This window comes from Tiliqua scincoides, chromosome 14 (genome assembly GCF_035046505.1).
Source record: "Tiliqua scincoides isolate rTilSci1 chromosome 14, rTilSci1.hap2, whole genome shotgun sequence".
In the NCBI taxonomy this organism is placed as follows: domain Eukaryota; kingdom Metazoa; phylum Chordata; class Lepidosauria; order Squamata; family Scincidae; genus Tiliqua; species Tiliqua scincoides.
This window is the reverse complement of record NC_089834.1, coordinates 12,896,690-12,912,963: the sequence shown is the minus strand read 5'-3', so window position 1 is coordinate 12,912,963 and position 16,274 is coordinate 12,896,690. Positions and strand designations below refer to the sequence as shown.

General features: G+C 48.6%; 1 protein-coding gene across 2 annotated transcripts in view; it reads right to left on the bottom strand.

The window, feature by feature from the left end:
• Nucleotides 1–13,879, bottom strand: part of CORO1C (coronin 1C) — a 55,683-nt gene extending 41,804 nt beyond the window's left edge. Inside the window, exon 1 of one of the 2 annotated variants that reach the window (XM_066609588.1) lies at nt 11,498–13,879. In XM_066609588.1, coding sequence (XP_066465685.1) covers nt 11,498–12,866 — 1,369 coding nt within the window. In that variant the 5' untranslated portion in view covers nt 12,867–13,879. Of the gene's footprint in view, nt 1–5,868; nt 5,954–11,497 lie in introns of those variants that run through there. The other variant, XM_066609589.1, reaches the window with a different exon arrangement.
• Between the last annotated feature and the right edge of the window lie 2,395 nt (nt 13,880–16,274).

Here is a 16,274-nt window from a genome sequence, read left to right as displayed (position 1 = left end):
GCAGGATTGAGGGCTTTCGTTTTAATTTAATCAACTAGGTGTCTTCTTGGTACTTATGAACGATGCCTGAATGCCATAAGGTTCTTGAATAGAAAATAAGCTGAATGCACAGGAAGAGCACAAGTCTTCCTGACAAACAGCCAAAGATACCATGCAAAGGCTCATGATTTCCTCCTTTAGACACCCGATTACCCTCCGTTTTAATCAGTTTAGGGCTTGTGTTAGCATTATTTTAATTTCATTGCCATTGCTTTTTACAGGGAATTATTTGGGGGTGAGGGCAGCGAGTGAAAGGGAAAACTAATTACATTACAGGAGATTAAGACAGTCCCAGCTCACTGTCAAACTGAATCATGGAGGCTCTTTCAATCCAGGGCCAGGGGAAAGATGCTCCTGCTGCATTCGGGCCAGATGCACCCTCCGCCCACACACACCGGAATGCTTCCTACAGAGCCCCGACACCGACTCTCTTCAAGACCCAGGGCATGTTCTGATGCGGACAGCTTTGCAGTTCATTAACAACAGATGGGCACTTGCAAAGGGCAGAATTAACATTGCTCCGAATACAGATTCAGATACATTTCGCTCTCCTCCACAGGTGGCTGGGAGTGGAATTCTCTTGTGTCTCCCTTCGTTTTGACAAAGGTATTAATTGCGTCCAACTCCAGGTTAGTTCTTTCTGAACCAAAGCCACAGCACCGGAGTTCGTCTTTTGGCGCAAGCCTTCCACATGGCTTATCAGTCAACCGGCACATAAGCTTTTTATTCCTTCTCTCCCCCTTCTTCACCTCTGTATCCTACCCAGCTATCTTTCACTTCATATCAGCTACACCCTGCTCAAACTGTCTCTTGGCTTAGCGTGGCTCATTCTGAAAGCAGCAGCTCTAATAAGGCAAGGAACATGAACTGTACGGAGACCTCGCAGCCAGTTCAATCTTCACTGAAAAAATGTAAGGTCCGGGGGCCAGATGGAGCCCTTGGAAGCTCTTCATCCAGCCCTTGGGGTCTCCCAGCAGCATTATCAGCTGCTCAGCTGTGCTGGGGTGTCACTGCGGAATAGGCAGCCCGCATGATAATTGGGCTCTCCCATATCTTGAAAACATGATCAAAATTTGTGCATTTTCTCTTCTATCATTTGCAGCTAATGAGTTCCAAAGTGCTTATTTCTGGTCATGACCTACTTAATGACATCACTTCCTATTTGATGACATCACTTCGACCCTCAGCGAGCGCCACGAATGCTACCCAGCTCGCTGTATGAAATGAGTTTGACACCCCTGTTCTAGAATAGTGCTGGTGGGTATAATTCCCTAAGTCAATTTAAAGCACATATAAACAAAGCCCCAGACCAGGGGTCTCCCACCTCTGGCATGCATGCCACATCGTCCCACCAACACGTTGGACCAGACAGCTGACCCCAGTGTCATTATAAATTAAATGTGCCCCCACAATGGAATTGTGGGGAATCCATTCACTAGCACCACACCTCTTCCTCCTCCTGCAAAAAAGAGGTGACTGCAAAAAGCAGCCCTCTTGGTGAAAATGTATGTATTTTTTTCTACTGTTGACTCACTCCGGCCCAGCAAAAGAGCTAGATGGAGTAATGTGGCCAGGCTGCAGAAAATCTGGAGACCCCTTTCCCCAACTGCCTTAGAGCCCAATCCTAGGCATGTCTACTCAGAAGTCAGGCCCATTACAGTCAATGGGGCTTACTCCCAGGAAAGTGTGGATAGGATTGCAGCCTTCATTGCCAAATCTTTTTTTCTTTCAGCTAAAACTATCAGGCTCAAATCGTGAAGTGATTATTATGATCAATTTCATCACGCATATAATAAACATTGCAATTCCCTTCTCTTCTTCCAGCCCGCATGGCTAAAGCACACCATTAGCTCTCGGGGCCTTCCATTTCATCACAGCTACATCCGCTCCCGGCCTTGTGCTTGGAGCGCATCCCAGAAGTGACAGATGCAGTAAGCATGAAGATTCAACTTGAAAAACCCATGATGTCTGAAAAGGCAGCTGATGAGGAGACAGACAATCCCAGCGCAGTACGTAAAAATAAACTCTACTGTGATTATGGCTATCTTGCTGCAAGTATATGGAAGACCATTAAAGGTCTACGCCTATATGGCAAGCAGATGCGTGTACTGGGGGGAGGGCTGCACCTTCTTGACCACATTTTGATTCTCTACTACTAAAACCACATTTATACTCCACCGACAACCTATTTATTCTTTCCCAGTCACACCATAACCCTCACACGCAAAGAAAGGAACAGGTGGTACATGCCTTCTTGTGCACCCCGAGGCCCAATCAGGTTTGGTGTTGAACAGCTCTCTTCTGCCTGCATCCTGTCACCCTGTGGTACGAACCACAACCACTCCGGCCTCCATTAAATGGATTGCATATGGGTGCCATGTGGGTCACAAGCCAAGAAGCCCCTCCACTGACTGAGCCACCACACGGCTACCCCTCTTATCTCCAGTTCAATTAGAGGAATGCAGCAAGCAGTCGAAGCGAACAAGCACTGCCCAACTGCAGCCTTTGCGCCACTTTACAAAACAATGAATTATGTGCAACCGCAGGAGTAGACTAGTCTGTTCTGCTTCTAGGCAGCTTCCAGTCCATCTCTCTATCATTTTACTCATGAGTTACTACAATGTTGTACAAGCCTGGTACAATGCAGTTACTTCCCTGCATTGTACCAGGCTGCAAGGGAACACTCATTTGCTTAACAGGTCATTGAAGTGTCAAGATCTTGGAAACCTATCTATTGATTTTAAAATGTGCAAGAGAAGGTTACCGTCATTCACGCCATTATCACCACTGACGTACGTGTCTTTTTAGAGAGCAGCATAAGCTAGGAGACGTCCCTGCCCTGAGGAGCTTACACTCTAAATTTTGACAGTGAGGGTAACAGAAGAGGCGAAGGAGACAAAGTTGTACAAATCTGTACAAATCATATGTACTTAGACTTGCAGAACAATTCAAAGCATGTTTACTCAAAAGTAAACACCGCTGAGTTCAACTGTGCTTATTCTGCGTAGGATTGCAACCTTCTTTCAATAGGGGGTGACATTTTTGCTCCTGCCAGCCCCTCCATGATGTGGAGAAATTCTATAGGTCGGGCACAAGAGTCGTCCAAAGAGGCTTCTGTGCAGTTTAAGCTCCCTTTAGCATTAAAGCCTAATCAGAATTTATATTATTCTAGAAAGATTATCTGCTATACCAACATAATAAAAAAAAAAATTTCCAGGGAATCATTCTGTTCACACACTGCTATTCTAACATGCTTCCTCAAGAGCTAGTCTTATTGGGCTGCCTGGTTCTTACTCTCTAGTAAGAGCAAGCTGCATTTAGTAAGCTGCATTTAGGATTTCAGCTTTCGCCATCTTCCTTCCCCACCACTGACAAAACTACACATCATCACCAGAAACGGCATGTTTGGCCAGGGGACTGACACATACAGGGAGTACAGAAGTGACTAATACCTCCCCTTTGTACACAGGCAATGCTCAGAAGAACAAAAGAACTGTATTCCACCTCCCAGAGAACCGCGGACATGATTCCTTAAGCGTGAGACATGCTACATTGCCCTAAAACCAACTGTTACTGTATGAAGCGCCTAAGCAGGGCACAGGGGAAGAGAGACTGGATTGTTTCCAGAGGAACAATTGCAGCTTACATCTCACCATCCTTCCTCTTCCAAAAGATGCCCAGCCTCCCATCTTCTTTGTGAGCCACAGACTCAGCTGCCCAGCCCAGATGCTCGGCAGACTGCATTACTCACGGGCTGAAAGCATTTGTATTATGAGGTTGTCCCCACCCCTTGGGAAAAAGGCTCGCTTTATCCTCCAGTTAAGAATTCAGAAAGGACTGACAAAAATGTCACCTCTTGCAAGCCTTCTCAGGGCTGCTGTGGCAGCGTCCTTTAAGGGGGGCTTCCCATCACAGGCAACAAGCACCCCCAAGCAATGCTCAGAGCGCCTTCGCTTCTCTTCTCTTAACACCCCCATCGTTTCCTGCGCCCAGCTCTTTGCTCAGTAAGAAGCTATAAAAACCACACACCACTTTCCCCGCTGGAAAGCCTGTTCTGCTGGACAAATCATTTCCACACAGGTAACATCTGCCAGCTCTGCCAGTCCTCAGTGTGAGGCAGGCCGGCCACTCCTACAGCCCCACAGGGCCTCCTCCGTCAGCCACGCTGCACTGAGGCACCTATGTCCAGTTCAAGAACCTGCCACAACCTGTACCTGGCTGCCCCCACCAACTAACCCCACTCTTCTCCTCCGCACCCAATCAGAAGCACACCCAGGTCCTTTCCAACTCTAAATCTGCTCCGCTGTGCTCCCACCCAGCACAGGCTTCCCCTTCAGTACCTTAAGCTGGATGGATTCTGACTCCATTCCCTGACAACGCCTCCCTCCAAGAAGGTAACAAGCTGCCCACAACCCACCTAACCCTTCGGTTTACCACTTACGCTTCCCCCTCACGGAGCATCCCCCCTTCCCAGTCACTCCATCCTTACCCCACCCCACCAGTGCCCCAAGCTCTACATGCCACCACTCCTCGGGAAGGAGGAAATCAGCCACCACATCCCAATCAATGTAACGTCAACCTCTCATCCCATTTGTATGCCAGGCTCTCAACTCCCTTCCTCATTCCTCATCTCCTAAGATCCCGGCACCATCTCATCTCCCATCTCCACTTGTTTATCACACATTTAACTCTTAAACAGCATTCAGCCACATTTTAATAAATGTATTTTACATAAACTGGGGGGAGGGTTCTTCTTTTGACCCCCAACGACAGAAGCAAACATTACATTATAATGATAATTATAAATTATGACACCAACCTTTTAACACAGCCTTCTGCATTACAAACCCACACCCCACTTCTCTCTCCCCCACCTCCCCACCCACATTTAAAACCTGACATCCAAAAGCTCACCCTTTCATCTGCCATTTCAAGAAATATTTTGTGTATAGGATTCCCTTTCTTTCTCTCCATACACACATATATACACACACAAATCTCTCTCATATATATATATATATCTGTACATGCACATATATACAGTACCCACACGCCAACAAACAGATATCCACGACACTCATAAATACATATCTACACAGTCACACATCTACGCTATAAACCCACAAATGGTTCTGAAGAGGATTTTATGCAAACCACCTGGGGGATCCTTTAGAGCCCAAAGGTGGGGATTAAAGTCAACAACCACCAGATGGACCATAAAATTGCCATGCAAAATAGTCATCAGGACAACAATAACACTAATATCATCATCATCATCATCATCTTTACTCATAATAAATAATAATAATGTTGGCAGTCCTGCTGCAAACCACCAGACCCTCTACCTGGAGCCCCTTGCAGTCTCCCCAGCGTGATAACCTGATGAACCCTTCCAGACCCCCCCCCCACGCTCCCCTGCACTCCTTCCAGCCCCCCCACCTGCTTCCCTGGTGACCCCTTGCAGACACCCCACATGCTTCCCTGGATCCGCCCCCACATGCTCCCCCGGTGACTCCTTCCAGACCCCCCACATGCTCCCCTGGAGCTGCCTCCAGCCCCCCCACCTGCTTCCCTGGTGACCCCTTGCAGACACCCCGTCTGCACTCCTGGTGACCCCTTGTATGCTCCCCTGGAGACCCCTCCAGCCTCCCCACCTGCAACCCTAGTGACACCTTCCAGACCCCCAACCTGCTCCTCTGGTGACCCCCTGCAGACCCCCACATGCTCCCATGAAGCCTCCCCCAGCCCCCCTGCTGACCCCTTGTAGCCCCCACACAGGCTCCCCCGTAGACCCAGCCCCAGCCCGGCACCCAGGGACGCTGCTCTCACCTCGCTTCGCCCTCCCTCGGCGCCGCCTCCCAGCCAGCCGCCGCCCGCGCTCCGTCCAGCTCCAGCAGCGCAAACCACCGCCTCCTCCGGCCGCCCGACTCGCACTGACTGGCTGACACGCGCGCAGACCGGCCGCTAGGGGTGGGGGCGTGGCTTGGGGCACGCCCCGCCCACGCCCTCCTCCGTCCCCGCCCCGGCGGCGCCTCACCCGCCCTCCTCGAGCAGGGGGAAATCAAGCCAATCGCGGCTCGGCGTGGGACCGAAGGCTCGCCCACTCCTCGAAACCACGCCCACACTCCCTTCAGGGCGCGCGAGGCGGTCGCGGGGAAAGGGAGACCATGAGGAGGCGAGGCGCCTCTCCTGCGCATGCGCACACGCTGGAGCGCGAGAGGCGTTCAATTGGAGGAGCTATTGGGGTGCGCGCGTGCGCACGCGCGCTGGGGTGCCTTGCCTGGCACCTGCCTGACATCATTAGGCTGAAAGTGACGTCAGTAGGCTGAAAGTGACATAGTTAAACAGAAAGTGACATCATTAGACTGAAAGTGACATCATTAGGCAGGAAGTGAACATGCTGTTCTGCTGTGGAACATGCTAATTACTATCATGGTACTACTGTGGGGGGCAGGGAGAGAAGTCCTGGGGGAGGGTTCTTGCCTTTCAGATATACTTTTAAAATTACTGTATTTGACTTGCATATCTTTCCTCCTGCTGTTACGTAAAGTAAATAAATTTTATTTTAATCTGCATCAATGCATCAGCAATGTGTCATCGACAAATGTTATATAGTTGCTAGATAAATAGGCGCTATATAGGTATTAGATAGGTGCTAGATAGGCGCTATATAGATGTTAAATAGACGCTGTATAGGTGTTAGGTGCTAGATAGGTGTTAAATAGGTGTTATGTAGGTGTTAGGTGAGATAGGTGCTAGATAGGCATTAAATAGGTGTTATATAGGTGTTAGGCACTATATAGGTGTTAGATAGGCACTAGATAGGCGCTACATAGGTGTTAAATAGATGCTGTATAGCTGTTAGTTAGGCCTTATATAGGTGTTAGATAGGTGCTAGATAGGCACTATATAGGTGTTAAATAGATACTGTATAGGTGTTAGATAGGTGCTAGATAGTCGCTATATAGGTGCTAGATAGGCGCTATATAGGTGCTAAATAGACGCTGTATAGGTGTTAGGTGCTAGATAGGCATTAAATAGGTGTTAGGCACTATATAAGTGTTAGATAGGTGTTATATAGGCGCTATATAGGTGTTAGATAGATGTTAAATAGTCGCTGTATAGGTGTTAGTTAGGCCCCTGCTAACTGGTTAAGAGGTACTTTTCAAGTGGGTGCTCCTCTTTTATTTAGCAGGGGGAGAGTAACTGGCCCACCTCACCCCAGCAGTGTCTTTTCTAGTGGCTGTCTGCTGGTGTTGCATTTTTTTAGATTGTGAGCTCTTTTGGGACAGGGAGCCATTAGATATTTGCTTTTCTCTGCAAACCGCTTTGTGAACTTTTGTTGAAAGGTGGTATATAAATACTGTTGTTGTTGTTGTTGTTGTTATATAGGTGTTAGATAGGTGGTAGATAGGCACTATATAGGTGTTAAATAGACACTGTATAGGTGTTAGATAGTCCCTATATAGGTGTTAGATAGGTGCTACATAGGTGCTATATAGGTGTTAAATAGACGCTAGATAGGTAGGCATTATATAGGCGCTGTATAGGTGTCAGATAGGTGCTAGGAAGGCGCTAAATAGGTGCTATATAGGTGTTAAATAGGCATTATGTAGGTGTTAGGTAGGTGCTATATAGGTCTTAGATAGGTGCTAGATAGGTGTTGCATAGGCGCTAAATTGGTATTACATAGATGTTAGATAGGTGCTAGATAGGTGTTAGATAGGTTAGATAGGCGCTATATGTATTTCAATACAACTAAATACTACCTGCATCACAGTGATATGTTTTACTTTTACAGGGTTGCAGGCCTGTGTATTGCACTTGTGTGTAAATGAAAGGATATGTTGCATGTTATTTCTATGTAGGCAAGACATTTTCCATGCATGCAGAGATGCATTTATTCTATGCCAATTATTGTCACCTGGCTTTACAGATAATGAATGCATCTGTCAAAAAAAACCCCACATTATTTTCTCTTCCTGAAATTTGGGGGAGTTTCGGGTCTTTGATGTTTCTCCAGACTCATCCTTTCATTTTGCCCACCAGTATAGATACCTGACATCATTGCCCCCCTTGAAAAAATAGTTGCCCCCCCCCACCTCTAGAATCCTGGCTACGGGGCCGCATTCAGCCCGTGGGCCTCGTGTTTGACACCCCTGGCTTGGAGGGTTGGAGAAAAGTGTCTTTCTTCTTAACACTTCAAGGGGCCCGGGGGGCAGGAAGTGAGATTCCATCCACCCAGACTGCCTCGCACCCGTGCAGGTGAGACGCCTTTGCTTTTTGGCTACTTGTAAATGCTCCAAATGTGTCAAAAGGCTGTTGGGGTTGCTCTGTAACGGGTTGGCTGCCTGGCAGCCAGGACCAGGCTGTCCATGAGGCCAAATGAGGCAGTTGCCTGAGGCCACAGGTTGACAGAGTAGTGCCTGCTTTTGCCACTACTCCTCCATGGATTCAAAAAGGAAGTGTGGAGGAGTAGGACTGGCTTCCGTACGTCTTCCTTTTCAAATTCAGGAGGCAAGAGATGGGGTGACGACTGCCGCACCACCAGATAATGGAGTGTATCTCTGGCCCATCACCTTTGATGCCTATATACATGGGGAGGAGAACCGACTTTTCAGTGTTTTAGTGAAATCAGCAGTTTCGCGTCCTGTCCCAGGGCCCCTTTAGCTGTCAGCAACGGAAACGGCATTCCAAAGTTCTCCATACGCGCCGACCTTGCATTGTTTCTGACCCCTATAGCAATTCCAGGTTAGGGCTTGTCCTATGTATGCAGCTACTTAAGCAAAAAAATAGTTGTAGTCATTTCATTGTGCGTTGATTGCAAACCCCTTCCTTGAATCCCTTTGAATGTTCTGGGCCGCCCTGGAAACACCTGTGCCTTAAAGGGCAGGCTATTAAAGTGTCATTATTTAAAAAAAAAATAAAATGTTAAAGGTGCAAGAAAGTGAAAATGCCATTGCTTAAATCTGGTGGTGGTTTTAGATGCTAGACTGGGGTGCCCAAACCCCAGCCCTGGGGCCACTTGCGGCCCTCAAGACCTCTTAATGCGGCCCTCAGGGAGCCCCCAGTCTCCAACGAGCCTCTGGCCCTCCGGAGATTTGTTGGAGCCCACACTGGCCTGATGCAACTGCTCTCAGCGTGAGAGCAACTGTTTGACGTCTTGCATGAGCTGTGGGATGAGGGCTCCCTCCACTTCTTGCTGTTTTACATCTGTGACGCAGCAGTGGCAGTGAAAGAAAGGCCAGACTTGCTTTGTACAAGGCCTTTTATAGGCCTTGATCTATTGCAAGTCCTTCATTCATTCATATAAGATCATCTTTAATATATTCATTTATGTAAATTTATTCAAATTTTAAATGGAAATTAATTCTTTTTTTCCCCTGGCCCCCAACACAGTGTCAGAGAGATGATGTGGCCCTCCTGCCAAAAACTTTGGACACCCCTGTGCTAGAGTGACATTCAGTGTTGCTTTAGAAAATATTTTATTCACCAGCCTCGAGCAAGACTTTGCTTTTAGGGAACGGATAGAAGGAAACACACTTGGTTTGGCCCTGCTGTCAATAGAACCTCCTGTTGCATTCAGCTCTTGACCAGGAAGGGGAGCTATAGAATTATAAAATGAAGACATGTAGTTGGAGCATTATCAGAATTCGGGTCTGGTTTGCTTTTTAAAGGGGGGCGGGCGAGGAAATAATTTGTGACTGCCTCACAATGATTTGGATAATGTGGTAATGACATGCCTGTCATCGGGGTAGGACATTAAAAGCGCCTGTGGGCTGCAGGGATTCCTTGGGGAGTGACTGTGGAAAAGTGGTAGAGCCCCTGCTTGGCATGCAGAAGATCCAAGATTTAATCCCCAGAATCTTCCAGGAGGGCTGGGAGAAACTCCTGATGGAGATCCACTGCTTATGAGTATAGTCCCTTGGTCTGATTTGATATAAGGTAGCTATGGGGGGAGGGGGAATGAGATAGATTGCATTAATGGAAACTTGGCCATGGGGCAGTTTGTAAGACACACACACACACACAAAGTGCCCCGTTTGCACTGCTTGTTCAATTTCTTCCACAGAACTCAGTCAATGGAAAAGGAACTACCCTTGTCTGTATAGTCCCACCCCAAATTCTCTTGGTCACATCACAGTATGAGAAAGAGACAGCATATATATTACAATATAGACCAGTGGTTCTCACACATTTAGCACCTGGACGCACTTTTTAGAATGAGACTGTGTCAGGACCCACCGGAAGTGATGTCACGACCGGAAGTGACATCATCAAGCAGGAAAATTTTTAACAATCCTAGGCTGCAATACTACCCACAATTACCCAGGAGTAAGTCCCATTGACTATAATTGTTAAAAGAATAAACGTAGTAGCTTGTTAAAAGTACAGGTCTGTAACATTTCCCCAAATGCAGTCACATACCATGGGAGCATCAAGTGTAATATATTAAAAATAAAATATTGAAATGAATGGGGACCTAAATTTGGCTTGTGACCCACCTTGTGGGTCCCGACCCACAGTTTGAGAAACACAGGTATAGACAATATATACATGCATTTTCTTTATGCATGTTATGGAGTTTTCAGTAAGGAATCTAATTGAGAGTGACCATTAATTTTGAAGACTGAGTTTTCTGAGAGATTGGTCAGTCCTGTACCCAGGAATGACCTGACCATCCAAATCAAAATGTCTTGGAGTACCACTACAGCATTTAAATTTCAGCAACTGATACTACATAAAGGACATACAAGCTTTGAACAGCTTTGCCACTTCAGCGAGGATCATAGAGAATTACTTAAAGCTTATGAAGAACGAATAGAATATATTTGTAATAAAATAGGAAGCAATATGACAATGCGCAATTAAAGTAATATAAGGTGTAAAGAGGGCTGGTTCGATGGGGAATGTAAGCAATTGAAAAACGTATTAGAGATGTTTATAGGCCATTCAGAAAAGAAAATGGCCAGTGTTTGCTGTCTGACAGCCCAATCCTATCCACACTTTCCTAGGAGCAAGCCCCATTGACTTTAATGAGAATTACTTCTGAGTAGACATGCATAGGATTGGGCTGCGAGTACTTCAGATTTAAGAAACAAACGCAGGCCCTGGCAAAAGTTAAAATACAGAGACGTTATGCCAATCGATGGGTGGAGACATTTCACTTTCTATTTACTGCTTGAACGGCCAGTTTCGTGATCATCTCCATGCACAAAATGCACCGCACATGGGCACCCTTGCCATTTATGCTCTCTAATGGTTGCTGGACATGCCAGTAGGAGGAAGAGCTCTGTGTCGCTCGAAAGCTGGCAGCCTGGAACACTGGCTGACCTTAGTACATGTTTTCTGACCTGCCCAGTGTTCTCAGGCTCTTTGGGACTAAGGCAGCTGGTAAGATTAGAACAAACATTTCCCATGAACACAAGCAAGCAAGGCACTCTTGTGCCAGCCTCACCTTTCTTAGCAGGTGGCGCCCTTTTCTCCGCAGCGGGCTTCTGCTTCTCAAACGTTTTCTTCACGTCTGCCACTTTCAGCGCCTTCTCGTCGTCCTTCTTCCTTTTCGCCTGCAGCGTACAATCCGTGTCTCCGGGAGGCTCTTCTCCAGCGGCTTGGCTTGGGCCGCCCTCTTTGGGATCCCGAGAAGGGCTCTGCAGTGTCACCACCATGGCCGTCGTGGGCTTGGCCACCTCTGCCGGTTGCGTCTCTCTTTCGGGGGTCAGCAAGCAACTTGCCTGGCTGTCCGAATCTGAACCCATCTCGTCGCAGACCCCAGGGTCTTCCCCGCTCTGTGGAGACTGGCCGTCATCCCCCCTTGTGCACTTCTCGGCCTCTCCAGCAACCAAAGCAAGGCTCAGAGCGGTAGACATCTTTATCTCAAGGCCTTTTGTCACTTTATCCCCCCCAGCTGCCTCCATCATATCCCCTGCACCAGTCTGAAGAACGTGGCAACTGTGGGGAACATTTGGAGACCCAGAGGTACCATCGACAAGCTCTCCAAAGCCTCCCCCGTGAGTCTCAGGAAGTGTAAGCAGCAGCCCTCTCCCTTCTTGTTCTCTCTGCAGTGGAGATGGAGACCTCTCCATCTCACCATTTCTTGGCTTCTCGGACTCAAACCAGCCCAGGGCACCGGCTCCGTTGTCCTCGCCAGGGGAGTTCAGCATCAACCTGTTGACTTGCCGGCCTTCAGCACTGCTTTCTGAGTCCGAGCGCGTTATCTGTCTCCTCAATGTCCCCTGGAAAGTGTTGATCATACTTGGGCTCCCACGTGCAGCTTCCCTTTCAAAATTTTCCTGCTGGCTAAGGTTATTTATTTGAGCCAGTGGCCAGCCGTGCTCTGTCATTTCCCTTTTCCTCTCGGATTCTGGAAAGTCAGATGGGTGGATCTCCCCCTCTCTGGTGGTGATGCTGAGTTCGGTTTCCTCCAGCCGGTACAAAAGCGCACTCACCTTCCGGCCCTTGGCTTCTTCGGACTGCTGCCTTCGAAACACCTGCAGAGAGACTTGGCTCTCAGGACCCTTTTCCTGCACCTGTACGGTGGCGCGCTCTTGCGAGCAAGACACCTCCGCTCCCTTCTCCCCTTCGCTCCTCTCGCATGCTCCTGACATGCTCAAGTGCACATCTCTGGTAGAAACATGAACTCCACAATCCATGCCCACAGACCTGCTCCCGTCTGCAGTCTCAGGCTCCGTCTGCTTTTCGGGCAACAAAGTATAGTCATCGCATTCCACCTTGGTGGTGCTTCTGGTGTGAGAAGTGTCCTTCCTTTTTGTCATACTTGTGCTGTCGAGCAAAAGCCCAGAGTGATGCCATGCAGGGGCTTCCATAGTCGTCTGTGGGGTGGCCGTATCGCTTAGGCCAAATCCTGCGCAGACGAAACCCAGACAAAATCTGATCCCGAAATGCCAAGTAAGTCCATCGACCTTCTGAATCAGCTCTCCCTTTTAAAATTAGTGGAGGGGGAGGTACAAAAAGAGAGACCACAGAAACTTTTATCACTGGCTTATAAAACTAGAATGATTAGAATGACAGTCAGCAAAGAGGGACAGCCCCATGGAAAATCACAGCACCCATCTCTACGCCAGGACAGGTTATAAAGAGGTTTTAAGAGAGTACAGTACACAGATTTTCCCCGCCTGAGCAAGAGTGACCACATCCAACAGGCGAATTCCCACGGGCGTATCTGTGTGGTCCACTGTACAGATAGGATGTCTTACATTCGAATGGATTCCCCACCAGCACCTTCCTCCTTCTCAGGACAGGTTGCAAGAAGCTTTTTGGCAATTTCCAAAGCTTTCCTTTTCTGGTCGACCCCAGAGTGACGATTCACACTCCTCCGTTCGCAGTCATTTATGGTCAAAATTGCGATTGCTGCTCATCCGAGTCAAAACCTTCTTTCGGTGGCCTTTGCAGAGAATCTGAACATCAGCGTCCACACCGTGGTGCCTCTCCAGTGCACAAGTATGGAAAGGCAGGCTGCCTTGACACAGATTCCTTTTCACCCAGAGCCTCCTTTCCTCGACACTGTGCGGCTGAGAGCCTGAGGACGGGACCTTGGACTGGCTCCCTGCGTACAGAGGGAGATAAGGCATTGAGGGCAAAGAGAGGGAGCTGGAGGCTCTTGCAAGAAGATGTTATTGTTCAGTGGAAGACTCCGGTATCAAAAGCATGCAGGAGGTAAACAGCGGTGCCCAGCACCAGTCCGAGGAGTCAGATTCCTTGCAGACACCACACTTATCAAAAACCCTCATTAAAATACTGGGGGTTTGTAAACAAGGTGCTGAAAAACTCTCCCTGCAGATCAAGGCTCTGCTCCTAATAAGATCCCAGAGTGAACTGGTGTGCAGCCCAGAGTGCTTGACATTTCGACTAAAGAGGGAACTCGTCTCAACGTCGCTGCCCGGCTTCCCTTCCCAAAGGCCTTCCTCCACTCCTTGCCTTTTATGGCTGGTTAGGTGTGAGGCTTCCCTTCCTGAATACCCTGCCAAGACTGCCTTGTAGGCATCGAACAAAAAGCACCAGCTGCCTCTTATCAGGCCAGCCTCCGTGGCAGCAATGCTCTTGTCTCTTGGCTTCGCCCAGTGGGCAGACAGCCACCCCCTTCCTCCAGCACCCCTCCGCTAGGAAGACAAGGGAGCAGGTTGCTCTGGAGTCCTTCAAAGCAGCGCCTAACATGGGGGCTGCAGCTGGCCTAGAACAGGAGCCTTCAGTCTCTCGAGCGTGGAGGGGAGGAAGTGGGAAAATGACCCCTGTCCCTCTCTCCTGAAACCAGCAGATACAGTTTGTCTTTGGACGACTCAACAGGCTGGAAGTCACAATCACTGCCAGCTGATAGAAGGGGGCAGGAAGTTGTAATGGACTCTCAAAAGCACCAGAATCCGAGATGGGCCTTCCAGGATTCTGCAAAAGGCCCCTCTGGTCTTGCACCCCTCTTCCCCCAGAGGCCAGCCAGATGGCTGTGGCAGGCTCACAAGCAGGACACAAAAGCAGTGATCTACCCCGTGGCTTGTCCCCTTTACCTGGTATTCAGAGATATACTCTCTCTGTACATGGTGGCTCTATTTACTGCTCATGGCTTACTCTAGCCATTGATGGATCTGTCTTCCTGCCTGAATTGCTCTAATCACCCACATGCCGTTTAAGCTTGTGCCCATCAGTGCATCTTGAGTGACTCAGTTCCATGCTAGTTACGCCTTGTGCAAAGAAGTGCTTCCTTTCGCCAGTCAGCCTATGCCAATTTCATGGGGTGGCATCACCAGCACCCCAACAGCGTTCGCACAGAGTGAGAGAGAGAAAGAAATGCTTTATCAGTGCATAAACCTCTTTTCGTCGCCAACTACCACCCCGACGAAGGAAGTTGGTGGTTGCAAAGAGCACTGAGATGACTTTCTGTGAGTTGCTTTTGTGCCCAGGGAAAACTAAATTTGGAGTAGGATTCCGATTGCCCAGGCTGCCTAGCCCCCCCCGCCCCCCAGATTTTCTCAAGCCTTTGAGAGGACAGGAAACAACACTGGGAGTGAAGTTTCCTCTGTGCCCAGGGGCGAGTGGGTGGATGTCGCTGCTTTTGTTTTCAACAATGCCACACTTAATTGGAGAAATATCAGAGAAATTGGATGTGGAAAACAAGAGATCTCATATGTAGGTCAAGCCATTCCCCCAGGACCCTGAAGAAAGCGGAGTCTCCAGGAACCCATGGCGGGCACTGAGGCTGAATCCTTCTTGCTAATATTCTTGTGCTTTTTCCTGTCCCCCACTGGAAGAAAATAAAAGAACCTGCAAATGTTTTGTGAGTCTTGGCTCCCTGGTTTGTGCTTGCCAGCAGCCTGGATGGCCTGTATGTGCTACAATTCCTAGTTTATCCTGGAGATGCCAATATGGCACTGGGATGCAAGCCTTCCCACTAGCCCCAGGTCTTTGTTGCGACATTGTCAAATAATTGATCTGCCCAGCCCGGTCTCATCCATGTGGACTAGGAATGGTTCTACCACTTCTCAGGAAGAGAGGGGTCTCTCTCAGCCCTGCTGCACAAGGGCCTTGAAGTAGAGATGATCAATTCATGAAGCAGAAACCATCAGCTTGGCACTGGGGCCCCTCCTAAGACTGTGTTCCAGGGAACCCTGGACTTGCTTAGAGGCTCATTGTGTTCTTCAAGGACAACATCAGGCATGGCAGATTGACAACTTGACCACCACTGCTGCTCTCAGTGTGCAACGCACAACCAATAGGAGAGTGTTAGGGAAGTTCTGGAACATGGCCCTCTTGCACAAAACACGTACCCTCCCCCAGAAGTCTCTGCAGCATCCAGAGGGTTCCTTGGTGGTGGATGAGTGGAGAAGGTTCACTGATGGTAGAAAAAATAAGGGCAGCTTTTTTGGGGGGGGGGGTCTGGTCTCTCTCTCTCTCTCTCTCTCTCTCTCTCTCTCTCTCTCTCTCTCTCACACACACACACACACACACACACACACACACACACACACACACGTTTTCTCTCCTGTGAATTTCTGTGATTCCTTACACATTTGAAAACATTTTTTAAAATCTGTTTTCCTTATGAGTGAGATGGTCAGTGTCACCATCCCTTACATAAAACATGACAGGCAGCTACAATTGTGCTGGCTGGGGGGTGGGGGGGCGGCTAAATCCGGACAGCAGTGCGCCCAGCCGGACGTCCCTTGCAGTCAATATTACTACAAAGGCATCCAATTTTGCTTGCTCTCGTTCTTTGGAGTCCACAC